This window comes from Peromyscus maniculatus, chromosome 14, assembly GCF_049852395.1.
Source record: "Peromyscus maniculatus bairdii isolate BWxNUB_F1_BW_parent chromosome 14, HU_Pman_BW_mat_3.1, whole genome shotgun sequence".
NCBI classification, from domain to species: domain Eukaryota; kingdom Metazoa; phylum Chordata; class Mammalia; order Rodentia; family Cricetidae; genus Peromyscus; species Peromyscus maniculatus.
The window spans coordinates 85,715,544-85,743,033 of record NC_134865.1 but is presented as its reverse complement, the minus strand read 5'-3'; the positions used below and the strand labels follow the sequence as shown (position 1 = coordinate 85,743,033).

At 50.0% G+C, this 27,490-nt stretch overlaps 4 gene segments (V, D, J or C); all 4 read left to right on the top strand.

The window, feature by feature from the left end:
• Window positions 1-1,834: 1,834 nt before the first annotated feature.
• Window positions 1,835-27,490, top strand: part of LOC102920138 (immunoglobulin heavy constant gamma 2A-like) — a 156,629-nt gene continuing 130,973 nt past the window's right edge. The window contains 1 exon segment of the C gene segment in view: window positions 1,835-2,132. Coding sequence covers window positions 2,048-2,132 — 85 coding nt within the window.
• LOC102921979 (Ig alpha chain C region-like) overlaps window positions 2,394-27,490 on the top strand; it is a 213,417-nt gene continuing 188,320 nt past the window's right edge. The window contains exon 1 of the C gene segment in view: window positions 2,394-2,457.
• On the top strand, window positions 2,625-14,908 carry LOC102919617 (Ig mu chain C region-like). The segment is given in 7 exon segments: window positions 2,625-2,782; window positions 10,925-11,239; window positions 11,349-11,687; window positions 11,929-12,246; window positions 12,320-12,652; window positions 14,407-14,522; window positions 14,635-14,908. Coding segments are annotated over 7 exon segments (1,449 nt in total).
• LOC143268511 (Ig delta chain C region membrane-bound form-like) lies at window positions 2,792-27,489 on the top strand. The segment is given in 6 exon segments: window positions 2,792-3,125; window positions 16,554-16,826; window positions 17,216-17,320; window positions 19,532-19,855; window positions 26,114-26,271; window positions 26,513-27,489. Coding segments are annotated over 5 exon segments (852 nt in total).

Sequence of the window (27,490 nt, the reverse complement as noted above, 5' to 3'; positions counted from 1 at the left end):
GAGTGTCCAAACTGTGGGCTAGGAAGTCCATAGAAGGTACCTTCCATTCCCTTATTAGTAACTGATGTACCACAGCAGGAGCAGGTATCCCCTGGGGAGCGTGGGGCAGCCCTACCCCTCCTTCTCTCAAGAGACCACCTAAGATAGACCTGAGGGTCTAAGATCTAGAGCTCTTCCAGAGAGCAGGACCCCAGCCAAGAGAACAAGGAAGGCTGGTCCTCTTCTGTCCCTCGCTCTTAGAGCTCAGAACACAGTGTAAAGAGGGGATCCTCTGCACTGCAGCCCACTCCCCATCCTGCTCACCTCACTTTCCCATGTCCCCAGGTTTCCAAGTCAGACACCACTGCTGTGGGATGTTCTGTATGTCAAATGTGTTGCTCTGAATGGTTAATAAATAAAACACTGATTGGCCAGTAGCCAGGCAGGAAGTATAGGCAGGACAAGCAGAGAAGAGAATTCTGGGAAGTGGAAGGCTGAGGCAGAGAGACACTGCAGCCGCCGCCATGACAAGGAAGATGTAAGGTACTGGTAAGCCACGAGCCATGTGGCAAAGTAAAGATTAACAGAAATGTGTTAATTTAAGATATAAGAACAGTTAACAAGAAGCCTGAGCCATTAGGCCAAACAGTTTAAATAATGTAAGCATCTGTGTGTTTATTTTATAAGTGGGCTGTCAGACTGCTGGGACTTGGTGGGGCCCAGAGAGAAAACTCTCTAGCTACACACCACCTCTCCTATTCACCCACCCTACCTGTGTCCCAGATCCCCAGGCCAAAGTCACCTTCTCTCCTGATCATTCCATACCATCTGTGTCCCCCAGGTCCTTACTTACCAGAGTCTCATGCCTAGCTTGGGGCTACAAACTTCCATACTCCCTAAGCACCCACTGCTGGCCTGGAGGGCCCAGCTCTGTACAAACTCACACAGGTAAATACAGACTCTTTCCTATCTTGGGATCCAACCCCAAGACTTCTCCTTCAAGAGAAGACCACTGGCAAAAGAATTTTCTGAGAGCACTGAACTGTCCCCTGTGCTACCCAGGACAGATCTAAGACCCCTTATGGAGACCCAGAAGCTCCGGTAGAGACCAGGAGGGGACGCATCCACCCTGAGCATGGATGACACAGCACCAGAGATGCTGCCCCTTCAGGACCATTGAGATGACGCTTTAGACTTTAATTTAGGTCACTTTCCTGCTGTATGAATGCGATCAGAAAGCAAAGGACGGCCTGAGCACCCACAGGCACCCAAGTGCACTGCAGAGATACCCAGTGGCAGATAAAGTCCCTCCATGACTGCCCATGGAGGGACACTGCCCCCCACCACCATCACAGACCTTTCTCCATAGCTGATAAACACCTCAAACACGGGTCAGTGACAGATGGAGGCAGCCCCACCTCACCTCTGCTCTGACTTCAAAGAGAAGAAAAGCCCCCACAGGCTCCAGTACTTTAGTAACTGTTTTGCGAAAAATCACTGGTCCCTGACATGAGAGATGACTGACAATTTGGGGGTCGGGCTCCATACTCTGTGGTCTGTGGCCGATGCAAGGTTTTGGCTGAGCAGAGAACCACAGTGTTAACTGGGGCCACAGTGACTCATGGTTCAACAAAAACCTCCGGTTTGGAGCTTTCCAGGGGCAGCCTGGGAGCTTGAGGAAGCTAAGGGAGAAGGAGTGGGTCAGAGAGGAAGGGCAACTTCCTGGAAGGCAGGAGACCAGTGCAGAGGGAGAGAGAGTTCCTGTGGACAGGTCCTGGGCTCCTAGGTGGAGAAGGCATGAGGGGCACAGGCAGCAGAAGGCCGCAGGGCCCCACCTACCAAGGGCTAAGGAGAGGCTCCCAGGCCAGAGCACAGAATGGGTGCGGCTTCCTCTCTCCTCCCTTTGTTTCTTCTCCTGCTTCCTCTTCTCTTCTCTCTTTACAGGGTCTCACCATCCTACAGGCACACCCCATCCAGCTGAGCCTTGGTGGCGGTCTCTCCAAACAGCGACATTTCTGGGCATTGGAGCCCCCTGGGGACTCCAAGGGACTTTGGGCTGGGTTTTTTTATGGCCCTGGATGCAGGGCCACCCCACTGTGCCTATGATTACTTCGATGTCTGGGGCCAGGGGACCCTGGTCACCGTCTCTTCAGGTGAGTAACCCATCTGGGGACTGTGGGGTTCCCAGTCCGGCCGTGGGGAAGATTTTGGTATAGGGACAGAGGCAGAGTAGAGGCTGTGCTACTGGTACTTCGATGTCTGGGGCCAGGGGACCCTGGTCACCGTCTCCTCAGGTGAGATCTCCTCTGTTGGCTACCACCTTCTCTCTGGCAACAAGCCAAGTCTCTGGGGTCTCTGGATGATTTGTGTCCAGTCCAGATGGGGGTCAGGTTTTTGTTTGGGCAGCGGTATGAGTTGTGTTCTTGTGCAATGCTTTTGATGTCTGGGGCGCGGGAGCCCAGGTCACCGTCTCCTCAGGTAAGCTGGCTTTCTTTCTGCATCCTCCGTTCTGAATCTGGAAAAGATATTCCCAGATTTCCCCAAGTTGGGCTATCTGCAGACTCTGAGGGCTGCATGGGTTTTTTTGTTTTTTTTTTTTCTGTAAGTGTGAAGTCTGCTCCGAGGATGAGAGGCAGGCAGAGGCTACAACCTGTGGGGCAGTGACAACCATAGGAGACAGAGCTTTCTGTTGTTTGGCTAGATGGATAGAGGTAGGGGTTTTTGTACACCCACTAAAGGGGCTTGTGACGGTGTGATTACTTTGACTACTGGGGCCAAGGAACCATGGTCACCGTCTCCTCAGGTGAGTCCTCACAGCCCCTCTCTTCTGCTCAGCTCAGACAGATTTTCTTGCATTTGTGGTGGAGGGGATGAGTGTATCTGAGTTTCAGGTCATGAAGGACTAGAAACAGCCTGGGAGTAAGGAAGGGGTCTTCATGGACCCTGGCTGACATAGACAGACATCTCAGCTCCCAGACTTTACAGCCGTTAGGGTCCCTTATCCCTTATCCTTGTCCCTCACTGGGCCCAATCTGAGATGATCCTGGGGCTGTAGCCAAGAGCCATTTATTGTCCGGGGTCTTATCATGGTTGTCACAATGTGTTTGCCTACTGGGGCCAGGGGACCCTGGTCACTGTCTCTTCAGGTGAGTCCTACCTTCTCCCATTCTAAATGCACTTGGGGGGACTCTTGGGCATTCAGGACCAAGATTCTGCAAATGGGAATTGAGATTCAATCCCTTTGCCCCCAAATTGAAACACAGGGGTCTGAGTCAAGGCTCTCTACCCACTGGTCTGTGGTAATATCAGGACTGATATGTGGTAAAGGGTCTGCCAGAATGGAGGCTTGAAATCTGGGGTAGGCTCCTATCTGGGATTATCGGACTCTTGTGTAAATTAGGGGCTGCCAGTTCATGGTGACCAGTCCAGGGCCAGCGGCTGTCTGGTTTCCCAGAGGTGAAGCTAGAATGTGGGTCATCATGAAAACTAAAGAGAGGTCCAGGAACCTCTGCCCAGGCAAGGAATGCAGTGTGGACAGGGACTTGAATGGTTGGTTCTTGTGGCGTGCCGGGAGTCGGCATGGTGCCTGAGTTGCCCAGGGGTGATTCTAGGCAGGCTCTGGGGTTTTTTGTGTAGTATGGATGGAAATTTCACCATTGTGATTACTATGCTATGGACGTCTGGGGTCAAGGGACCCAAGTCACCGTCTCGTCAGGTAAGAATGGCCTATCTGGGCCTTCATTTTTAACCTTTGCCTATGGAGTTTTCTGAGCATTGCAGACTAGACCTGGAGATTTGTCCCTGAGGGCTGGCGGGAGAGGTTAAGGACTAAACTGTCTAGGTATCTCAGAAATATCTTGAGGATATTTCTACACCTTTGAAAAACTATTAGGGGAGGACCTGTCTGATGTATTGGTGGAGGCCCTGGGTGATGGGGCAGGGGACTTGAGGGCCTCGTTTGAGTGAGATGCTAAAAAGATCCATGGCTGGAGGGATAGTTTGAGCTTCGGTGGGAGAGACTCAGTTTTTGGAGTCGCCGTGTTGGCTGAGAAATAGGCTTTTTCTGTGTCAGCATTTGTACAGTGGCAGGATGCACAGGCACAGAGAGTGGAATGGAACGTTTTCTTTAGATTGGTGAGGAGTGTTCTGCACTAGATTGTTCAAAACCTTATTTGTTGGGAAGAGAACTGTCCAAGCTAGCCTTGGTCTTAGAGATAGCGGACTCATCTCAAAAAGGTAGCTGCTACCTAGAGGAGTCTGGGGAGCCTACACAAGTCCAGTGTTCCAAAGAAACACAGAAGTGTACATATGGAATATTAGAAGATATTATTTTTATCCTTAAAGTGGTTCCTGGGGAAAAAAATAGCTAGAATACTGTGACTTTAAAATGTGAGAGATTTTTTTCAAGTACTCATTTTTTTAAGTGTCCAAGTATCAAAAATTCTGGTCACTCAATTTGAAGTCATGTTTGTCTAAAATTGGTATTCCTGCAAGTTCAGCCGAGGAATGGGGATGAGGATCTTTCACACCCTATTCAGAACTTGATTTTAACAATAATAAATTAAGTTTAAAATGTTTTTAAATGAATTGAGCAAAGTTGAGTTGGAGTCAAGATGGCCAATGAGGACCAGGACACCTGGGGCAGCTGGCAGGAAGCAGGTCATGTGACAAGGCTATTTTGGGAAGAAGAAAATAAAGCCACTAGGTAAAGTTCTAGCTGTGGTTTGAAGAAGTAGTTTTGAGATGTTTTGCCCAGCCCACAGAACTGAAAGTCCAGGCTGAGCAAAACAACACCTGGGTAATTTGCATTTCTAAAATAAGTTGAGCATTCAGCCGAAACTGGAAAGGTCCTCTTTTAATTTAGTGAGTTCAATCTTTCTATTTTAGCTTGTGAAGTTCTAGTTTCCCCAAACTCAAGTTTATCAACTTCTAAAATGTATATTCATCTTCAAAGTTGGACTATGTAAGAAATTGAAGAGCTTTAATGTATTTAATTTTCTAATGTATTTAGAAAATCTTTTTAAATCACTTTATTACTCTTCCCTCTGATCACTGATCCCAACTAAGTTCGTTTTCCAATACCCAAAGTATTCACAGTGACTTTGTTCATGATTTTTTAAGCTAGTTGGTTTATGATTAAGAGTGACTTTGACCTTCTGGTAAAGATGGCTCCCTAAGTCTTTTTCAAGACCATTTTCTAAGTGTTCACTTTAAGAGAAAGCTTTTACAAATGAATGCAGTTATCTAGAATTATTTCAGTTGAACATGCAATTGGTGGCTGAGAATATACTCGGTCAGAGGGTGCAAAAGAAAGAAGGCATCTAAGCCAGTCCATAGGGACATGTTCTGTTTGAACTCCCACTGGCCCGGCTTCTTGTTGGAGAACTGGCCAAAGGTCTGAGAACTGGTTGCTGCTGGGCAGACCCAGACTTTGGGTCTCCCAGGACCACCCAGACCTGGGAATGCACAGTTGTGGCTCCTGCCACCCATCCACCTGGCTGCTTATGGACCAGCCAGTCTTGATGGCCTTGAAGGAACAATTCCACACAAAGACCCTGGACCTCCCTGAAACCAAGCACACCAAACGGTAAGCCAGAGGCAGCCACTGTGGCTGCCTCTCTTAAAGCTTGTGTTTGATGGTTGCTTCTGCTTGAGGGGGACTTAGTCTTTAGTCACTGCTTTAGGAGGGGAAAAGGACATTTGTCCATCTTTTGAGTGCCATTGTCTGGGTCACTCACATTTAACTTTAAAAAAAAAAATGGTAAAAGTAAAAGGTTGCCTGTTAACCATTGATTATGTGGCTCTGGTATTTTAAGGAAATCTTAGAGAAAGTGTATGTGATTATCTGGAATTATTTCAATTAAGCATATTACTTGGGGTGCTGGTACTGACTCTGCCTCAGTTACACATGCGGCTTTGAATTTTGTATCAATACTGCCTTGTCTTAAGCAATAGATAAAGTGAATGCCTCAGTGGTTGCTAATGGTTGTTTTAATCTAGAAGGAACTTAAAGTAGAGGCTAATTGAGACTCAGTAAGAGAGACCCAGGTCAAGGAGGTAATGCTGGGATTCTAGAGGAAAAGGTGTTTTTAGTTTTTATGGAAAACATTACGATATTCTTGATCTACATCTCAAGATGGTCTAATGAATTGGAAGTTGCCAGTAAATATACTTCATGGTTGTTAAAGAATGGTACCAAAGGTCAGCGCTTTGAAGCCAAGGTCAGCGGGAAAGAGCAGGGACCAGAGTGTGGATATTCAGAATGAAGTCCACAGTTGGACAGAATTGAGAAAAAGACAGCTGCAGCTGAGGCAAACAGATTGGTTGGGCTAACGCTCCTGGCCATTACCATCCCAGCCACAGTAGAGAAATTCCATGAACAAGGTTGAGTGAGAACCCTGGTAAACTAGGCTCTAGCAAGCAGAGCTGGGCTGAGATGGGTGACCTGAATTTAAAACGGCTCAGCTTCTCTGAGCTCTTCTAAGATGTACAAAGCTAAGGTAATCATTCTGGGGCAAGCAAAGTTGGGCTTGATGAGAGAGAATGAGGTAGACGGTGCTGAGCTCCGATTAGCCAGGCTAGCTTAGGTGAGATGAACTGCACTGAGCTGGGCTGAGCTGGGGTGGGCTGAGCTGAGCTGGGGTAAGCTGGGCTGAGCTGGGCTGAGCTGGGCTGGGCTGGGCTGAGCTGGGCTGAGCTGAGCTAAGCTGGGGTGAGCTGGGATGAGCTGGGCTGAGCTGAGATGAGCTGGGGTGAGCTGAGCTGAGCTGGGTAAGCTGGGGTGAGCTTAGCTGAGCTGGGGTGAGCTTAGCTGAGCTGGGGTGAGCTGAGCTGAGCTGGGGTGAGCTGAGCTGAGCTGGGGTGAGCTGAGCTGGGGTGAGCTGAGCTGAGCTGGGGTGAACTGAGCTGAGCTGAGCTGGGGTGAGCTGAGCTGAGCTGGGGTGAGCTGGGATGAGCTGAGCTGAGCTGGGGTGATCTGAGATGAGCTGGGGTGAGCTGAGCTGAGCTGGGGTGAGCTGAGCTGAGCTGAGCTGGGGTGAGCTGAGCTGAGCTGGGTAAGCTGGGGTGAGCTGAGCTGAGCTGAGCTGGGGTGAGCTGAGCTGAGCTGGGGTAAGCTGGGGTGAGCTGAGCTGAGCTGGGGTGAGCTGAGCTGAGCTGAGGTGAGCTGAGCTGAGCTGGGGTAGAGTTGAGATGAGCTGAGCTAGGGTGAGCTAAGCTGAGCTGGGGTGAGCTGAGCTGAGCTGAGCTGAACTGGAGTAAGCTGAGCTGAGCTGGGAAAGCTGGGGTGAGCCGAACTGAGCTGGGCTGAGCTGAGCTGAGTTGGGGTGAGCTGAGCTGAGCTGAGCTGGGGTGAGCTGAGCGGAGCTGAACTGGAGTGAGCTGAGCTGAGCTGGGTGAGCTGAGCTGAGCTGAGCTGGGGTGAGCTGAGCTGAGCTGGGGTGAGCTGAGCTGAGCTGGGGTGAGCTGAGCTGAGCTGAGCTGGGGTGAGCTGAGATGAGCTGGGTGAGCTGAGCCTAGCTGAGCTGGGGTGAGCTGAGATGAGCTGAGCTGAGCTGGGTGAGCTGAGCTGAGCTGAACTGGGGTGAGCTGAGCTGAGCTGGGTGAGCTGAGCTGAGCTGGGCTGGGCTGGGGTGAGCTGAGCTGAGCTGAGCTGAGCTGGGGTGAGCTGAGCTGAGCTGGGGTGAGCTGAGCTGAGCTGGGGTGAGCTGAGCTGAGCTGAGCTGGGGTGAGCTGAGCTGAGCTGGGTGAGCTGAGCTGAGCTGAGCTGGGGTGAGCTGAGCTGAGCTGGGCTGAGCTGAGCTGAGCTGGAGTGAGCTGGGATGAGCTGGGCTGAGCTTAGCTGAGCTGGGGTGAGCTGAGCTGAGCTGGGGTGAGCTGAGCTGAGCTGGGTAAGCTGGGGTGAGCTTAGCTGAGCTGGGGTGAGCTTAGCTGAGCTGGGGTGAGCTGAGCTGAGCTGGGGTGAGCTGAGCTGAGCTGGGGTGAGCTGGGATGAGCTGAGCTGAGCTGGGGTGATCTGAGATGAGCTGGGGTGAGCTGAGCTGAGCTGGGGTGAGTTGAGCTGAGCTAGGGTGAGCTGAGCTGAGCTGGGGTGAGCTGAGCTGAGCTGGGGTAAGCTGGGGTGAGCTGAGCTGAGCTGGGGTGAGCTGAGCTGAGCTGGGGTGAGCTGAGCTGAGCTAGGGTGAGCTAAGCTGAGCTGGGGTGAGCTGGGAAAGCTGGGGTGAGCCGAACTGAGCTGGGGTGAGCTGAGCTGAGCTGGAGTAAGCTGAGCTGAGCTGGGAAAGCTGGGGTGAGCCGAACTGAGCTGGGGTGAGCTGAGCTGAGCTGGAGTAAGCTGAGCTGAGCTGGGAAAGCTGGGGTGAGCCGAACTGAGCTAGGGTGAGCTGAGCTGAGCTGGAGTAAGCTGAGCTGAGCTGGGTAAGCTGGGGTGAGCCAAGCTGAGCTGGGGTGAGCGGAGCTGAGCTGAGCTGGGTAAGCTGGGGTGAGCTCAGCTGATTTGGGGTGAGCGGAGCTGAACTGGAGTGAGCTGAGCTGAGCTGGGTAAGCTGGGGTGAGCCAAGCTGAGCTGGGGTGAGCGGAGCTGAGCTGGGGTGAGCTGAGCTGAGCTGGGTGAGCTGAGCTGAGCTGGGGTGAACTGAGCTGAGCTGAGCTAGGGTGAGCTGAGCTGAGCTGGAGTAAGCTGAGCTGAGCTGGGTAAGCTGGGGTGAGCTGAGATGAGATGAGCTGGGGTGAGCTGAGATGAGCTGGGGTGAGCTGAGCTGAGCTGGGTAAGCTGTGGTGAGCTGAGATGAGCTGGGGTGAGCTGAGCTGAACTGGGGTGAGCTGATCTCAGCTCGGGTGAGCTAGGGTGAAATGAGCTGAGCTGGGGTGAGCTGGGATGAGCTGAGCTGGGGTGAGCTGAGCTGGGGTAAGCTGGGGTGAGCTGAGATGGGGTAAGCTGGGGTGAGCTGAGCTGGGGTAAGCTGAGCTGGGGTGAGCTTGGGTGAGTTGAGCTGAGCTGGGGTGAGCTGAGCTAAGCTTGGGTGAGCTGAACTGGGGTGAACTCATCTCAGCTTGTTTGAGCTGGGGTGAACTGAGCTGAGCTGAGCTAGTGTGAGCTGAGCTGGGATGAACTACACTAACTGAGCTTACCTTAACTGGGATGCCCCAGGCTAGGATGACCTGGGCTGAGCTAAGCTGTGCTGGTTTGGCTGAGCTGGTTCTGGATGAGCTGGAATGGACTTGGCTGGGCTAAGCTGGCCTAAGCTATACCGAGCTAGGATGAGCTAGACTCAGATGAGCGGAGCTGGGGTGGGCTGAGCGGAGTCGAGCTGAGTTTAGGAAGCTGAGCTTGGCTGAACTGGGCTACCTGCTGAGCTGGGATACACTAAGCTGAGTTAGGATGAGCTGGGCTGACTTGGGCAGAGCTATGCTGAGCTGTACTGAGATAGGATGAGATGGGCTGAGCTCAGCTGAACTGGGCTGTCTGTGGGATGAGCTGTATACTGAGCTGGGGTGGCTGGGCTGGCTTGGGATAAGCTAGACTGAGTCAGGCTGTGGTGAGCTAGGATGAGTAGGCCAACTGAACAAGGCTGAGCTGGGCTGAGCTGGGCTGCCATGAACTGGGCTGAGGTGTCCTGGAATAAGATGAATTGAGCTACGCTAAATGCTGCTGGGATGAACTGGCATGAGCTGGGATGAACTGGGATGAACTGGGCTGAGCTGAAGTCAGACTGTCTGAGCTGAGCTAGGTTGAGCTGGCATGAGCTAGGGCTACCTGAGCTGGCAAAAAATGGGATTCGCAGGGTTTAGATGAGCTGAACTGAACTGTGCTGAGCTGGACTGGCTGAGAGCTACCTGAAGAGGACTGAGCTTGGCTAGGCTGGTTGAGCTGAGTTAAACTAACCTGGCCTCAGCTGGACTGGGTTGGGCTGACTAGGGCTAAACTGAGTTAAACTAAGACCAGCCAGGCTAGGATGAACTAAGATCAGCTGAGCCAGCTGAGCTGAACTGGGTCGGTGACCTGAGTTGAGCCAGGTGAGGTGTGCCGGCTCATTTTAACTGGGCTGAGCTAAGCAGGGCTGGGCTGAGCTAGGCTTACCCAGGCCTGGATCAGCTTATCGAGGCTAGGCTGGGCTAAACTGTAGGGTGTGAACTCCCTTGAACTAAGCTGGACTGAGCTAGGCTCAGACTAATTTAGCTAAGCTAGAATGAGATGAGCTGGGATGAGCTAGGGTGAGCTGGGTCTGAAACAGTTTAGCTAAGCTGAGATGGGGCAGATCTGGAACAGAAAAAGCAAAGCTAGGCTGAACGGAAGGAGTTTCACCAGGCCTGGACCAGCTTGGCTAGGACCTTGTTCGGGGCGGAAATTTCCAGATGAATCCATGAGGTCCCCCATCATAACCCACCTTCCTTTTCCCCGATACACCTTGTTGACTTGGCTAGAGAGGCTTCAGAACAGCAGCAAACCTGACTTCTGGTGTTGCATGAACCAAGCAGCATGCCTGGTGTGTTGATTCAAGCCTGAGCCCCTCCGCCACCGCCGCCTCATCCCGATGGGCTCCTCCTGTTGCTTTGGAATGAGAATGTCTCAGAGGGAAGCAGGGCAGGGCAGGGCCAAGCCTACATGAGAAGCCAGGATCCAGGACTGTCCCTGAGAGCAGGTGCCAGTGCCCCTGGAGCTGGCTGGCAATGGCTGAAGGGACAGATCCATCTATTCTAGCAGGCGTCTCTCTGTGTCCATGAAGGCTTCCAATGTTCTAGCCATGGTCTATGGCTAGAAGGTGGCTCCATAGCCTGCAGCAGCTTTGTCCTGTAGGCCAGGTTCACTTACTACCATGTCTAGCCCCGTCTGCCTTAAGAGCAACAGTCACAGAGGCAGGGGAGTATGGAGATCCCCTGGCTGGCAGGGGACGAGAAGACAGACTCTTACTCCTCCGTTTCTCTTTTATTCCTCTCTGGTCCTCAGAGAGTTCATCCTCCCCAACTGTCTTCCCCCTCGTCTCCTGCGAGAGCCCCCTGTCTGACGAGAATATGGTGGCCATGGGCTGCCTGGCACGGGACTTCCTGCCCAGCTCCATTTCCTTCTCCTGGAACTACCAGAACAACACTGAAGTCAAGCAGGGTGTCAGAACCTTCCCAACACTGAGGACGGGAGGCAAGTATATAGCCACCTCACAGGTGCTCCTGTCTTCCAAGAATGTCCTTGAAGGTTCAGATGAATACCTGGTATGCAAAATCCACCATGGCAGCAACAACAAAAATCTACATGTGCCCATTCCAGGTAAGAACCAACCCCTCCCAGTGGGAGTAGAGGCCCAGGCATGGCCCAAAGGGAGCAGGGCGCTAGGGCTTAGGCCAAGCTGAGCTCACACCTTGTCCTTCCCCTCTAGCTGTCATGGAGATACCCCCCAATGTGACTGTGTTCATTCCACCACGTGATGCCTTCTCTGGACCTGTACCACGCAAGTCCAGACTTATCTGTGAGGCCTCCAACTTCAGTCCCAAACAAATCACAGTGTCCTGGCTACATGATGGGAAGCTTGTGAAGTCTGGCTTCACCACAGAGCCGGTGATAGCTGAGGACAAAGGATCCGGATCCCGGACCTACAAGGTCAGGAGTACACTGACCATCACTGAAAACGACTGGCTGAACCTGAATGTGTACAGCTGCCGTGTGGATCACAGGGGTCTCACCTTCTGGAAGAACGTGTCCTCCACATGCGCTGCTAGTGAGTACCCTGTCCTAAGCCCATTGACGAGCCCTCCCAGATCAGGGCAACCCTCTTACAAGTATGGCTAATGCCACCCCAACATGGGTATTTGCTCCTTGAACCTTCAATAGCCAAGACTAGGGTCTTCCCTTAAGCAGAACCTCAGAGGCTCAGTTGGTACCATTTGGGGGATGGAGACTAAATTTTTCTCTGACTTCCCAACCAGACAGTCACTGACACAATGTTCTCTTGGCCGCAGGTCCGTCCACAGACATCTTAGCCTTCCCCATCCCCCCCTCCTTTGTGGACATCTTCCTCAACAAGATTGCCAGGCTGACCTGCCTGGTCACAAACCTGGCAACCTATGATACCCTGAATATCTCCTGGGCTTCCCGAAGTGGTAAGCCACTGGAAACCAAGAATGAAACCCCTGAAAGCCACCTCAACGGCACCTTCAGCGTCAAAGGTGTGGCCAGTGTCTGTGTGGAAGATTGGAACAGCGGGGACGAGTTCGTGTGCACCGTGACCCACAGGGACCTGCCTTCACCGCTGAAGAAAGTCATCTCAAAGCCCAGAGGTAGGTGTTCTCCTTCTCCCCTCTAGTCTCCGGGCCGTTCCACTCCTCTCCTCACCACTGTCTCTGCTTACAGATGTGGCCAAGCATCCACCTGCTGTGTACCTGCTGCCGCCAGCCCGTGAGCAACTGATCCTGAGGGAGTCAGTCACAGTCACCTGCCTGGTGATGGGCTTCTCTCCTGCAGACATCTTTGTGCAGTGGCTTCAGAGGGGACAGCTCTTGTCCTCAGACAAGTATGTGACCGGTACCCCAATGCCGGAGCCCCGGGCCCCACACCTCTACTTCACCCACAGCATCCTGACTGTGACAGAGGAGGAATGGAACTCCGGGGAGACCTACACCTGTGTTGTAGGCCATGAGGCCCTGCCACACATGGTGACCGAGAGGACCGTGGACAAGTCCACTGGTAAACCCACACTGTACAATGTATCCCTGATCATGTCTGACACGGGCAGCACCTGCTACTGACCATGCTAGCCCCCCAACCAGGCAAGCTCTGGGGGTCCAGCTGCTCTGTGTGTGCAAACTAACCATGTCAGACTGAGATGTTGCATTTTATAAAAATTAGAAATAAAAACAAAAACATTCAAAAGTCGCTGGTTTTGATTATGCAATGCTTTTGCCTGCTGGGGCAACAGCTGTGTTGTATTTGCCCTGCACATACCCTGCAGCCTTGCCTCCACCTTGACCCTTCCTCTCCCTTGCCAGTTGCCTCCTTCTGTGTGGACTCAAGAAGGCTTACAACACACAGAGTGTATGCATGTCATCCCTCCAGCTACATCTACATACATGGCTGGAAGCTTGGCTATCCTGGTACAGGCAGCATTCAGGCACATGCACAGACACAGACAGACATGTATTTATACACAGATATAGGTACATATGCGCAGACACATGCATAGATATGCATTCATTCATAAAAGCTTACACAGAACCACCCTGACACTCAAGAATACATGTATGCATGTGAGCTCGTGCACACATGCACACATGGACACAAACACCTTCAGAGACATATAAACAAGCATAGACACACAGCCACACAGAAACAGATACCAACACATATGGACATATGTACACAGAAACAGAATACAGGCAAATATAGAAAACTGAACCACATAGGCACAAAGACATGCATGCACACACATGTGCAGAAATATCTTGACGTGTGCATACTAACAAGTGGACAGGCATGGCACACAGATATACCTGGACTCTGACCAGGGCCATCATCTTCAGGACTCAGGGCCCAGAGAGCCCTCACTAGACTGGGTCACTGAAACTTCTTGGGGAGCCCGGACTGTGCTTAGGGGAGAATGCTCCAAGAAGAGAGCATGTCTTCCTGTCCCAGCACCGTAGGGAAGAAGATAGCCCACTAACCACCTATAGCAAATACAAGACAGTGTCCAGACAGAGCATGTGGTGTTCAAGCCTACGCCAAGGGCAGAAAGCTGCCCTTGGCTGTGCCTCCGTTAGTAGAACACCTCAGGAGATCAATGTGAGAGTGCTTGTCCCACTCACACTCACCCTGGTCCCCAGTCCAGAATGCAGAAGACATAACACAATTGTCCAAAAGAAGCTGAGTCCCGCCCCCAGCATGGGTCACAGGAGTCCATGGAAAGATTCACCACCCAAATAACACTGCCTCCTTGAACCCACATCCTGGAAATTCTCCATATTCTTAGTCACTTGGGACATGGGCTTTAGATATCCCCAAGGGCTCATCTTTACAGGGGTCAAAGACCCCAACAAATGCCCTGGTCCCTCTGTCTCCCTCGGAGTTGGTCTGTCTCTTGGGAGGAGTAGAACAAGCCACCCACAGGAACTCTGCTCAAAGAGAGGCATGAGATACCAGAGCTTTTCAAGAAGTAGGGAGGAACAGCCTCGGGTGCCCCCTGCTCAGAGAGAGTCCGGAACACACCAACGCCATCATGCCAGGGCTCCTGACTCTGCCGTCATCCCATGCCCGTGTGCTGTGCCTGTCTTGCTTGCTCTGCTGCCCCAGTGCTCTTAGGACGAGGCCCCAAGTTGACCTGTGCTGTGTCTAGCTTGGGCTGTTAGGGGGTCCAGTCACTGCTGGCTGAGACTCATCAACCCTCAGGCAGATGCTTGACCACCCCAAGGCTTGGCTTGACCCTCCCTCTGTGTGTCCCTTCACAGAGGGGGAGGTGAATGCTGAGGAGGAAGGCTTTGAGAACCTATGGACCACCGCCTCCACCTTCATCGTCCTCTTCCTCCTGAGCCTCTTCTACAGCACCACTGTCACGCTGTTCAAGGTAGTGTGGTTGTGGGGCTGAGTACACAGGGCAGGGGGCCGCCAGTCCTCACTGTCCATGCCTCTACTCCCTAAAAGTGAACAGCAGCTTACACCGTCTCTGTCACCCGCAGGTGAAGTGACTCACAGCGTGGAAGGACATCGGAGACCGAGAAACCCTCCCACAGGGACATTACTTCTGGGCCTGGGGTGAACCTGCCTGTATGACTGATAAACTTATTCCTATCTTTCCTGTATCACCCTCCAGCTTTGAGCTCTGAGATGGACTTCTTTCTAGACTGGTTAAAGACTTTGTCAATCTGTGCAACCTGAAGCAGGGTCTGGGCCACATGTGACGACTGTGCTGTCTACAAATGTTGCTTGGAAATAAATACTTTATCTTGTGAACCTGCTTTATCGTGAAGAAATTTGTTTTGTTTTCAAACTTTTTCTGTGGTGTTGACATCCCAGGGATTATCTTCACTGGCAATGGAGCAGTCTGTTGGGGCTTAAGGGAGAAAGAGGGAAAGGAGGGATGGAAAGAGGGGGAGAGAGAGCATGCTCTCTGACAGCAATGGCAGCACTCTGGCTTGTCCACCCTGATGGGAGAAAGGAGGCAGGGCAGAGAAAATCCCAGGCCTGACCTCCCAAAAGCGTTCAGAATCTGGAAACTAGCCTCCAGCCTTGGGTCTCTGCTCTGCACCCCAGCCCACCATCTTGGCCTGGTGCTGCTTCCAACTAGTGCAATACTTTGGGTCTTATCCCAAAAGTCTATGGTACATTGGGTGCGCCTTGGGAAGAACTGGCTGAAATATATATAGGATGTTTGTGCCACTCGGATATTCATCAACAACTCAGAAATTCAAACTCTCTGTTTATGGCAACTGCTAGGAAGATGTGAAGAAACAGGATAAAGTCTCTGCAGCCACTTGAGAAGGACAGATACAGTCCTGGCCACAGACCTAGAGCAGAAAGAAGAGGGAGGTGGGTCATGGGCTTCAGCTGGGAGAGGGAAGCCCTGCAAATACAAGGTGAGGAGGGAGAATCGTCAGAGAGACTTCTTCCAGCTCTGAAGCCGTGGCATTCGGCCAACCCTTGTCTCTTGGCACCAGCACCCCACTCACTGTCTCACCTTCATGGCTTTCCCCCCATGTGTATGCCTGTGTGCCTACCACCATGTTCCAAGAATGCCATCCTATGGGGTTCGATGCCCATCTCAATCCAACATGAGCTCCTCTCAACTAGATTTGACCTGCTATGACCTTAGAGCTGGAAGAAGTCTGTGACAGAGTCTCCCTGTGGCACTTAGGATAGCAGCCCAGACTGCTGTCCTCTAGAACTGGGAAAGAACAGGGTTCTGTTGCTCAGGCTGCCATGTGTGGCACTTTGCCCCAGCAGCCCAGGGAAACGAACTCAGATGCTGGTGTGGGAGGCAGGGTGCTGAGGTGGCAACGCCTAAAATACATCTGGAATTTGGTGATGAGTCCCAACATGCGCACAATGGATGTTGGTGTTCTGGGCTTCAAACTTCAGCAAGCAAATCTGTGAGGGGGTACAATTCACCCCAGGTCTACACCCATATCCTCCACATGTCTCTGGAATACTGGGGAGTGGGACATTGAAAATATCTGACATACCGGAACCTGAGAAGGAAGAGTAGCCTAGAGAGACCCAAAGCATGGCTTGTGAAAGGGAACCAGGATGCTCTGCTCAGGTGTTCCAAGCTGCTCAGGAGGCTCTGGGGATGTAGAAGGCTGACTGTTCCTATCAAGGTCACGGGAGAATTACACTCATGAAGGAGAGGTAGGGTTACTGGTGTCTGAGAGAACAGAGGGTAGGGCTTTCCCCAAGAAACTCGAGGAGAGTTCAGAAAGAGATGATGGCAGCAGAAAGATGGGAGCTCCTGAGACCAGCCAGAGGGCTCCAAAGCCCTTCTCCCCAGCCTGCTTGGGACCATGAGTCATTTTCACAAGTCTGGCCTGGAGTGATACTGCCCAGGCCCCACCTTTGCCCCCAGTCCAATGTCCTCAAAACTCTACCCTCTGTCTTGCAGGAACTGAGAATCCCCAAATGTTCCTCCTCAGCACAGAGTGCGAAGCCTCAAAGGAAGAGAACTCAGTGGGCTTGGTCTGCTTGGTAATTGCAACAGAACCTTTGGAAATTGCCTGGAACCAAAGCTCAAACTACCAGACTCAGAGGGCCTTCCATTACAAAAAAAACAATGGCAATTATATAAGCTGGCTCTCTTTGAGAACCTCAGAACTGAACAGCGACCACACTTGTTTAATAAAAAACAGTAAACAGAAACTTGAAAAGACTTGGTCCAGTGAGTAACCCTGAATCATGCAGAAAGGTTTTATGGGGCTTCCCATACCCACACTCAGCTAACCCCAAAGACTAAAGCAACCCCCACCTTTGCCCATGGACCCCCTCCTTTGGTCCCTGCCTTTCCTTACTCTTTCCCTATCTGTTCCCTCCTTTTTTCCTCTGAGCTGCCCTATCAATCCAACACTTATAACATGCCCTGGGGACCCTGTACTAAAAGTGCAAGGAGGCAGCTGGGTGAGCAAAGGCAATAGCTGAGCACGGAGCCTTCCACACCAGTACCCTTCCATCCTGCGGCCCTCCCCTTGTACTGCTTTCCACTTCCCTGGGTCCCTCAGTATACTCTGTTCTCTCACCTTAACCTTTTGTCCATCACTTCTTTGATTCCAGAGAAACAGAATACTCAGTCCTCCCAGAAAAGCCCTCCACCTCCCCAAACAACGGAGCACATCACAGAAGCCACAAAAGCTATGAGCACCAAAAGGAATATAGTAGGTAAGAAATCCAGTGCACCTCACCCCAACTCATCTGTTCAGCCTCATACCACCTCCTCCAGGAAACCCTCCATGACTCCTTCTCCAAGCTGTCAATGTACATCCTAGTTAGAACAGGTGACTAAAATGACTTCAGTACCTATTACAAGCCAGGCCCCATCCAGGTACCAAGAGATGCCACCATCTAATCCTGCGAATGTATCATCCTTTTTTGAGTTAAGATGAGAAATAAACAGAGGAAAGGACCAGCACATGGGCCTACCTGGCTCACAGGACCTGAGCTCTGTGTCTCTGAGCCAAACTGTGAGCTCCTCGTGGACTCAGCAGGCATATGACCAGACAGACAACAGAACTTCTCTGAGATACATAAGAATCTCATTAGAGGGCCAGGAGACCATCACACCTAGACTCTAGGACTTTTCCTTCCCCACGTTTCCCTCAATCTCCTCCTGACTCTACTGTCTTGCTGTATCAGTTCCTGACTAGGCTGACCCGAAGCCTCACCTTATCCATCAGCCATCTCAAGAAAGTTCAAACTGGAAGTTCTGTTTGGAGAAGTTCAAGGTTTGCAGTTCTCCCCAGCCTGAATTCCTGTGTAGCTAGTCAGCCAGTAGTGCACTAAGCCCAGGTCCCCATGCAACTAAATAAAGAGACAATATGTGGATTTGCAGAAACATTTGCAAATCGTAATCTGAGTTTAAAAATGATAAAATATCTTAAAATATCATCTATCAAAAATGTTCAATGCCACCAATTATCAGAGAAATATAAGTTAAAACCAAAATGAGCTATGTCTTACCTAACACCTGTAAGGATGTCTGATGAGCTCCTTCACTCTGTCAGGTGGAGGGGGTGCAGCCCCAAGCCACATAGCCACCCGAAAGAAGGAAAGGCCTCTGAAGTGTCAAACTAAACCTACTGTGTAATCCAGAAATTCTGCTTCTGAGTATAAGCTCAAAAGACAGGAATTCAGCAGACGTTGTACCCCACTGTTCATTGTAGTGCAATCAACCCAAAGGGCCCATCAGTGGGTGGATAAAGGAAATACCATGAGACTCTATCCTACCAAAAAAAAAAAAGAAATCCTGTCATTTGCTGTGTAAATAAACCCTGAAGACATTACATTAAGTGAAATAAGCCAGATAGGAAAAAGTCCTGTCTCCAAAAATAAATAAGTTGAAAGAATAAGAAGGAAGAGGCAGAAGGAAAGGAGGGAAGAGACTCTTGTGTTATAACCAACTCTGGGATTACTGCAGATCTGTTGCTCAATAGCTTATTAGCTGTGTGAGCCTGGAAATGTAGGTGTGAGTTTTAGAAGAATGTCCTTGAACACTGAGAAATCTGTGGCCTCTAAGAACTTCCAAGAGGGCCTACTGGGTCTCTGCTAGAACAAGAACCAGAAGATGCACACAGGGAGCATGAAGGAGGCATATTAATGGGAAGAAGGGCTCTCTTAGGATCTCCAAAACCAGTGCCACTCACAGAACAGGTTCCCTCACCTTTCAGGCTAAGGGAGGATCTGAGGGCTCCATGGGACAAGCCAGAGCAGTCTCCACAGCTCCAGGATGATGGCAGCCTGAGCACATGTATCCCATAAGTACAAGAGAAGGGATAGATAGTCCCCTGTCTCACCCCTACCCATGGATTCACTGGCAATGCCCCCCACCACAAGTGCACACACACACACACACACACACACACACACACACACACACACACACACGCACGCACACACACACGCACACACACACACAGGTTGGAAGACGAAAAGCCTAGGATTGGCCTGACCTTCAGAATATAGAATGGAGGACACAGAGAATAGATGGGGCACCAGAGAAACCTGGTCTATATTCCCAAATACTGGCAAGAAGAGAAGTCACATAGTAACAAAGCCTGGGTCTGTTGGGGAGGCACTGGGCTTCCCTAGGAGTTAGGCAATGACCAGGAGAAATGGATGTCTCCAGAATAGGCCTTTACTCACAAAGCCCTTTGGCTCCAAACAGGAGCAGCCTTGTGATCCATGTGAAACCTATCCCCACCTCACCACAAGGCTGTCCAACGTCCCACCTACCCATAGGTCCTCCTACCCCCCACACTGCTCAGGCCATCTGTAGTCAGATGAGAAGATGGGGGTCTTCTGTCCTCTCACAAGTCCCTAGATACTTTCAAGCCAAGCAAGACAAGATAATAAGCTTCTTATCACTTCTTGCAGGGGCCATAGCACCCAGCAACCTCTCTGTGAACTTCCTGGCCACACCCACCCATCCTGAGATGTCATCGTGGCTCATATGTGAGGTATCCGGTTTCTTCCCCCAAGATATCCATCTAATATGGCTGAAGTTCCAAAGTAAAATGAACACTTCATACTTTGCCACTGCGTACCCCACCCAGCAGCCTGGGGGCAATACATTCCAGACCTGGAGTGTCCTGAGAATACCAGTCCCTCTGAGAGCTTCACTTAACACTTATACATGTGTGGTGGAACATGAGGCCTCGCAGACCAAGCTTAATGCCAGCAAAATCCTGGACATTAGCGGTAAGTCACAACTGGGTAAGAATGTCAAGCAAGTATATCACTGGGTTCTTGTGATAAAGAAATACTCCTGTTTGGGGAGGAGAGGTCTGCACTGTCTGGAGAAGAGGAACACTATGTTTATTTGTTTCAGTTCAGAAGAAAGAACTACACAACACTTCACCCTTCCTACAGCTCTTACATTCTTTCAGTCCCCTCCTCCATGGTGTTTACTGAACCCTGGAGAGAGTGATGTTTACAGATGTTTACTTGTTTTCTTGGGCCTCTGCTCCACAGAAACAGTGGCCTGTTATCAGCAGCTTGACCAAGTATGAATCTCCCCAATAACCACTGCTCACTGTGAAATGAAGCTTCCCTCTGTAAGTGAGGTTGATAGCAATAGTAGTCTATAGGCAAAAATACAAATATGTGCATCCAGTTTTACAAGTCCATGGCATCCTTTTAACAAACAATAGCAGTTGCTTCTCTACTGAAGCTTATGACCTCCCCAGCCACAGATTTTTTTCTCCTAATTTATGATACTGAACGCAAATTCCCTGCTGTAGAACAGAGCTTAAATCCAACAGGAAAGAAGTTGGTTGCACCCATAACTACCATGCCGCTATTGCACCAGAAAGCAGATCTTACATGGTAAGTTGATTAGTGTAGCCCTCAGAGTCCATATTCAAGAAAGGCTGTTGGCCTATGTCACATCTCCTAGCACTACAAAGGCCAGCCAGAAGGCAGGAAGCTTCCACCTCAGTCCTAGCCTGCTTCCTCTATCTTGCAGACAAAGTTTGTGGAGTCACTAGCAGTAGGAATTTACCATCTAGTTCTGACATGCAACTAGCATCAATGGTGATAGCTTTTGTGGTTTGTGGCTCCTCAGGGCCCTCTCTGGCCAATAATTCACACAGAGGTAGCCCATCCCTGGCACTGAGGCTTTCATGCAACAAACTATGGATTTGGGGAATGTCTTTTTCCACCTACACATAGTACCTTCTATGTTTAAACTCTCTGGCTCCTTTTAATGACTTGTTGTTTCTTTCTATCAACTCAGCCACTATAGGGTTTTTAAGTAGGTGGAAGTATCATTGGCTCTGGTCATTCATCAGCCACTTTCTTCCTATCAATGTTTGTGAAATGATTCCCCCTTTTATTGTCAACGATCTATGGGTACCTATATATAACACTGTGTTGGATAAAGCCCTTAATGGTGGCCTTTTTCGTTGCTTGCTTATGTAGAAATGCTGGGGAAAGGCCTATGGCAATATCCATGTAGGTGAGGACACATATATGATCCTCACTGAGAGGCATAGGCCTTTATGAAGTCCACCTGACAATCCCACATGGACTGGTAGGCTTATATATTTGCCCATCATGAATTCATGTGTTGATCTCATAATCAGGAACAGACCTCACCTGTTTGTGCAGCATGCAGAGGATCATAGTATTTCAAGAGAATGCCAAAAGCTTTCATTATTTTCTAGCCTTCAAAGATTCACAAGCACAGAATTTGGTTTTCTGTCATTTTTTTTTCTCTAGAAACGTTGGCTTAGCACATATCTTGCCACATTTTTTGAGTGACTTGTACAACTCCCACTATCTGCCCCTCTCTCTTTTTTTAATATCTTCCCAAATGTTTTAGCACCTCACAAACCCTACTTACAAGTTTTTCTGAATCATTCAGGTCTACCAGAGCCTCACCTACCTCTTAAAGATGCATGCCACAATGGAGCTCAGCAAAGCCACTGAAGCCTAATCCTGAGTTAATCCCTGCTGAGTCAACCCCCTTCTTGACTCTCCAATAAACATATTCCTACTCACCTCAATGAATTGAGCATTAAACACTACTTCTCATGTGTCTAGTTTCTTCAGCAATGACTTTAAATTGTCTTTCAGTCATTTCTGATGTTCATGGGGACCTCAGCCAGCAATTATCAAGTATCCCTAACTTTTGCTTGTTTTATTTTTATCCCAGGAAAGGCTGTTTAGCAAAGGCCTAATTGGTATTCTCCTTCCCTTGTTGTGTGGCTGTTTCCTTTGAATTAAAACATTTCCTCTTGGAGGGAACTCGATATTGATGGAATGATTTCACATGTGTCACCTCAGATAAATGCAGCCTTTGCTTCAAGGAAGGATGAATAGTTCCGTTTCTCAGTTTCACCACTTCATGGCACTGAAGTCTGTCCTCCTCCATGCCCCATGTCTCCAGGCTATGAGAGAACCTGGCCTGCTTTCCCCTCTTCACTGTCTTATTTTCTTCATGAGTGCCAAGTTTCAGATCTCAAGAAAGGCTCTTTAGCAGAGATCTAATCTGTACTCTTTCCTTTATCCCCGGCCAGCTCTAAGAAACAGCATCTTATCACACTCTTTCTTTTTTCTATTTTTCCTTCAGAATCAGAGACCAAGGTGGAAGGCAGCATCTGTCTGTCTTTTTTCCAATGTACTTCTTCTTTACACAAGCAAGGTTTTCTAGGCAGGCAGCCTAGCCATAGTCAACACATCTTAACTTACACTGCAAAGTCGCTGCAAAATGTACCACAGTCAGCTTGCCACGTCATCCCAAGTGTACTGTTTCCAAGGGTTACATAGTTCTCTAGTCTGGCATCCATTTGAGTGCAACCACATACTGTAGATCCAATTGAAGGAGGCATGCCACCTCATACCACGCAAAAGAAGATTAGAGTTAGAGTTAGAGTTAGATAAGAGTTCCTCCAAAAATGTTCCGCTCTCTGACAGCTCAGACTTGGTGGCAAGAGTTCCTATCACCCCTGGCAAGGAGAAAGCAACCACTACTACAATAGGAAACATACCACCCCATACCACCAAGGTGCTAGTGTCTTTAATAATTTAGACCTGGGTCATTTGCCTCATTTCTCTCTCCCCTGGAGAGCCTACAGGATTGCTGTAAACTTGACATAAGCTGGGGTTGGACAGGCTCCACCTGAGAGCCCCTAAGTTTGAGTGTCCTGGGGATGGAGCAGGCTGTGGGGGCATCTGCAGGCATCATCATATCCTGTCAAGATGTGTGTCCCCAACATGTCAATTTTAGGTAAGCCCTGTGTTATGATATTACAAGGGGGGCACCCCTGAGGGTATCCCGTGCATGCAAGGAAACATGCTGGGCAGATGCAGCGGCAGCCAGTAATACACAACCCAGACACTGCATCCACGTGGAGAGTTTATAATAAGAGAGATGAAGAGGTAGAAAGACAGAAAAAGGGAGGGGGAAACAGAAGAGAGAGAGAGAGAGAGAGAGAGAGAGAGAGAGAGAGAGAGAGAGAGAGAAAGAGAGAGAGAGAGAGAAAGGGGTAGAGTTTTTCCTTAAGAAGAGGCTTCTTTCATGTCAGGATGCAGGGCAGATCCAAGGGGTCGGTCAGAATATTAACACCCTGTCCTCCACACTCCTGTCACCCTAGCTCCTGAGCACCACAATGCTCTCACTTTGTCCACTAGTACTTCTGAGCTCTCCACTGCAGCCTGGCTTGGTCTCTATGAAGTCAGTTCTGCCCCTCCCACCCATCCATCACTCTGCTGCCAAGGCAATCAACCTCTTAAGCATCGCATTTCTGCGTAGATGTGGAAGAACATTTGATTAGGCACTCAGACCATGGCAAAAGAAAATACCAAGTAAAAAATTTTTTTTTTCGAGACAGGGTTTCTCCGTGTAGTTTTGATGTCTGTCCTGGATCTCACTCTGTAGATCAGGCTGGCCTCAACTCACAGAGATCTGCCTGGCTCTGTCTCCCGAGTGCTGGGATTAAAGGCCTTGGCCATCACCACCCAGCCCCAAGTAAATTTTTAACATCACAATTTCATTTAAAACTACTAGTGAGCCAAGGAATCAACAAAGCTCAGGTAGACTGCATTCCCAGGTGAGAGAAGATGACTGCTTCATTCTGTCCTAGGCACAGATAGGGCTAGGACAGTGGGCTATCTATAAGAGGACATCAAGAAATCAACCAAAATTTTAATGACTACCTTAGCTGGCAAGAGGAATGCGAATACAGAAAAGCCCCCAATCTTGAGCTAATCATCACTCGCACAACCTCCCACATAGGATACTACTAGCAAACAGCACCTGGGAGCAGAGCTTGCCGGTCTTGTACCATCTCCAGGGCCTGCTGAATGGAATGGACTGACTCCATCCCAAAGCACCTAAAGCCAGGAACCCAGCTCAGTGCCCAGCTCCAAAGAAAAGGCATTTCATGCCCGATGAAGGAGGAGATGTGCACCTGTATTTCACCCCAGACTCTACAATTCATGTGTGTACAATGTCTAGCATGTAAGCAGCAATTACAAGACACAAAATGATTGATAACTAAGACAGAAACAGCACATGGAATTAGACCTTGGGTGTGTGAAATGTTGGGACAACATTCGTAGTTTCCCTTGCTATAACAAGTGCCAGACCTTTGAGGATATGAGTGGAACTCAACCTCTCCCCCTGCAAGGTCTTGTCAGAGCACGTTTTGTCCACAGTAGGCCCAGAGAGAACCTACTACTAGGGAACTCTCTTACTCAACCACCTGCCACTTTTTCTCATTTACCTGAGTGCTTCCCATGACTCTAGGGCCCCACTGACTGCTGGCAGAGTCAGATGCTCTCCCAGGAGGCCTTTTATTCCTGCCCTTGCCTGAGACCTTTCTATGCTGAATGGCCATCATGTCCACTGTCTGGTTGACTCGTTTCCCTCTGTATCCGGTCTCCTCACACTACATGTGCCAAAGAAAGTTGCTTTTCTATATCCTTCGTAGACTGTAGAGCAGTACTTCTGTAAATTACAGGAAGAAATGATGACCAAATAAATGAAGTGAACAAACACAAACATCCTCTCACCTTCTCTTGTCTCTGTGGGAACTATCCCAAGGCCTCCTGTGGCTGCCTGAAACCATGGGTGTTGTCAAGTTCTGTATGACTTCAACAATCAGCCTGGATTCAAAAAACAGACAGGCATGTGGGCAGCTTGAAGCCTGGACAAAAGGAGGCCTGGCATTCCAGGCAGAGCAAGAGCCCATCACACAGCTCCAGACTGTGTGATTTAAAACAAGTGACTTTTCAATGCCGTGTTCTCCAACCATAGGTAATTGAAACCGGAAACTATGGGTCAGGGAGACTGCTGAGTGGCCCTCGTGATGCTAAGATTCAATAGTCTATAATGCTCACATGATTTCAGTACTTACCACCTTCTTTTTTGTTTTTTCTTTTTTGGTTTTTTGTTGTTGTTGTTTTTGGTTTTTTGAAGACAGGATTTCTCTGTGTAGATTTGCGCCTCTCCTGGGACTCACTTGGTAGCGCAGGCTGGCCTTGAACTCACAGAGATCCGCCTGGCTTTGCCTCCCGAGTGCTGGGATTAAAGGTGTGCACCACCACCGCCCAGCAGTACTCACCACCTTCATCTGGTGAAGTGGCTTTAGGCCAACCCATCGGCAGACTTCACAGTGGCTCTGGCTGAGCATAAGCACAACCTCAAACAGCACTTGTGGAGTGGACACCCAGGCAGCTCTGTGACCCACCTGCCTTGGGCTTTCACACCTTGAGTTGGGGTATGTCCTCTCTGGAAGTGTGTTTTCCTAGACCTGCACATCAGCCATCACCATGTCTGGCTTCAGGCCGCACTTCTGTCTCCAGCTGGGATTTCCATACACACATGTAGTAATGATATAACCTTCCTTAACATCTTCTATTTCATCCTATCACCCTTAGGATTAAGTTTCCATAGCTAGGATGCTTTCAGATCTCCCCCCTCCACCTGCCAAGGCCCAGGGGTCCCTTCTGACTCCCAGGGTAATGCTCTTTCTCAGTGTGTACACCATGCACACTATTTTTGCTTAGAATGTTACTCCCCCTTCTCTGTCTCTTTCATGCCACATCTTCCTAAGAAGGCTTCTGCTGGACAGCCTGCCTCATCTAGTAAACCACGTCTAGGTCTTCTGAAGTAGCAACTCATCTCCTGCACCATTCAGGTGGCGGTGGCATGTATTCACATCACATTCAGGTTCAGATCTGCCAGATCCCACACAGACCAATGTGTTTGTGAGACTCCAGGATCCAGCAGGTTATGGGGAAAGATGGGTGGCAGGTCCCTGTGGGGCACAGCAGTTAGTGGGCACTTATGAGGGAAAGTGGTAGGTACTAGTGGGGGAGGGTATATGAGCAAAATGTTGCTGCCAGAAGAGAGAGCTGCACCTTCAGGTTCAGTGGACAGGAGAGCAGGTTAATAAGGAATGGTCCTGCCAAAGGATGGAGCCCTTCTCATGAACGTTATTTCTTCCCCAGGCATGGTCAACACCATCCCCAACTTGTGCGTCGGGGAGGAACAAAGCAACAACTACATGGACCTAGATGAGGAGACCAGCCTGTGGCCCACACTGTGCACCTTCGTGGCTCTCTTTCTGCTCACACTGCTCTACAGTGGCTTTGTCACTTTCATCAAGGTGGGCCTGCCACCTCCCTCTCAACCCTCCCTGGTGGTGGCATGTAAGATGCCTTCTCAGGGACATCCTGAAACCCTTCAGCATTTCTGGAGTGGCTGGGATAGGGCTGGGAGACACACCCGTAATTAGGGGAGGGGGCAGTGCATGGTCACTGTCCAGCTTCTGGGCCCTATTCTAGCTCCTGGGCCCTGCTCTGTTTCTCAGTCTACAGCCCCTATATGACCCCAAGGCTCTCTGGCAGGTGAAGTAGACAAGGACAGCAACGTATTGCAACTACAGGGAAAAAACAAATGTGCTTTCCTTCAATGTGAAGCCCACAAGCAGGATATCTTCTATGCAGAGAGAAGCTGCAGGCCCTCCTCCCGACCCCCTGCTCTCCACCCAGCCTCCCAGATACAAAATGACTGGTATCCTTGGCTATAGGCAAAGCAGGTGATGTGCTTGCTGCCCTAGACCTACTCCTCACTGTCTCCTGCCTCCTTGCAAGCCTCCATCATCCCATAAACATGCCATGGTTCATTCCACCTGCCTCCCCCCCCTTTTGTTTCCATGGTCTGGATAAACTCGGTCAGGTCAAAGCACATGGAGTCTGCAGCAAAGAGTGGAGAGGCCATCCAAGAGGGGTGTCTGGGTCACACTGAGGAAAGCTGTTCAGTGAACTTAGACACTCTCCTCCCACCCAAAACACATGATTGACTTCACACATACACACAAGTATCGATGCATACACATGCATGCATGTGTTCACATCACAGTCCCTCAAACACATCATACACATATGCATGATAACACAGGAAGAACGTGTACAAGCATGAGTGTACAAACCAACTCATGTGCAGACAAACTCACACCAGGCCTGAGGCTTCAGGAATGGGAACTGTGGTCATTTGAATGGGATGCCCCCCTCTCCCCACAGGCTCACATAGCTGAATGCTTAGTCACCAGGGAGTAGAACTCTCTGATGGGATTAGAAGGAGATTTCAAAAGCCCATATCAGGCCCAGTGTCTCTCTGTCTTTCTGCCTATGGATCAGGATATAGACTCTCAGATATTTCTCCAGCACCATTTCTACCTGCATGCTGCCATGTTCCCTACCTTGATAATAATGGACTAACCTCTGAAACTGTATGCAAGCCCCAATTAAAAGCTTTCTTTCATAAAAATTGCCATGGTTGTGGTGTCTCTTCCCAGCAATGGAACAGTGACTAAGACAGGGACT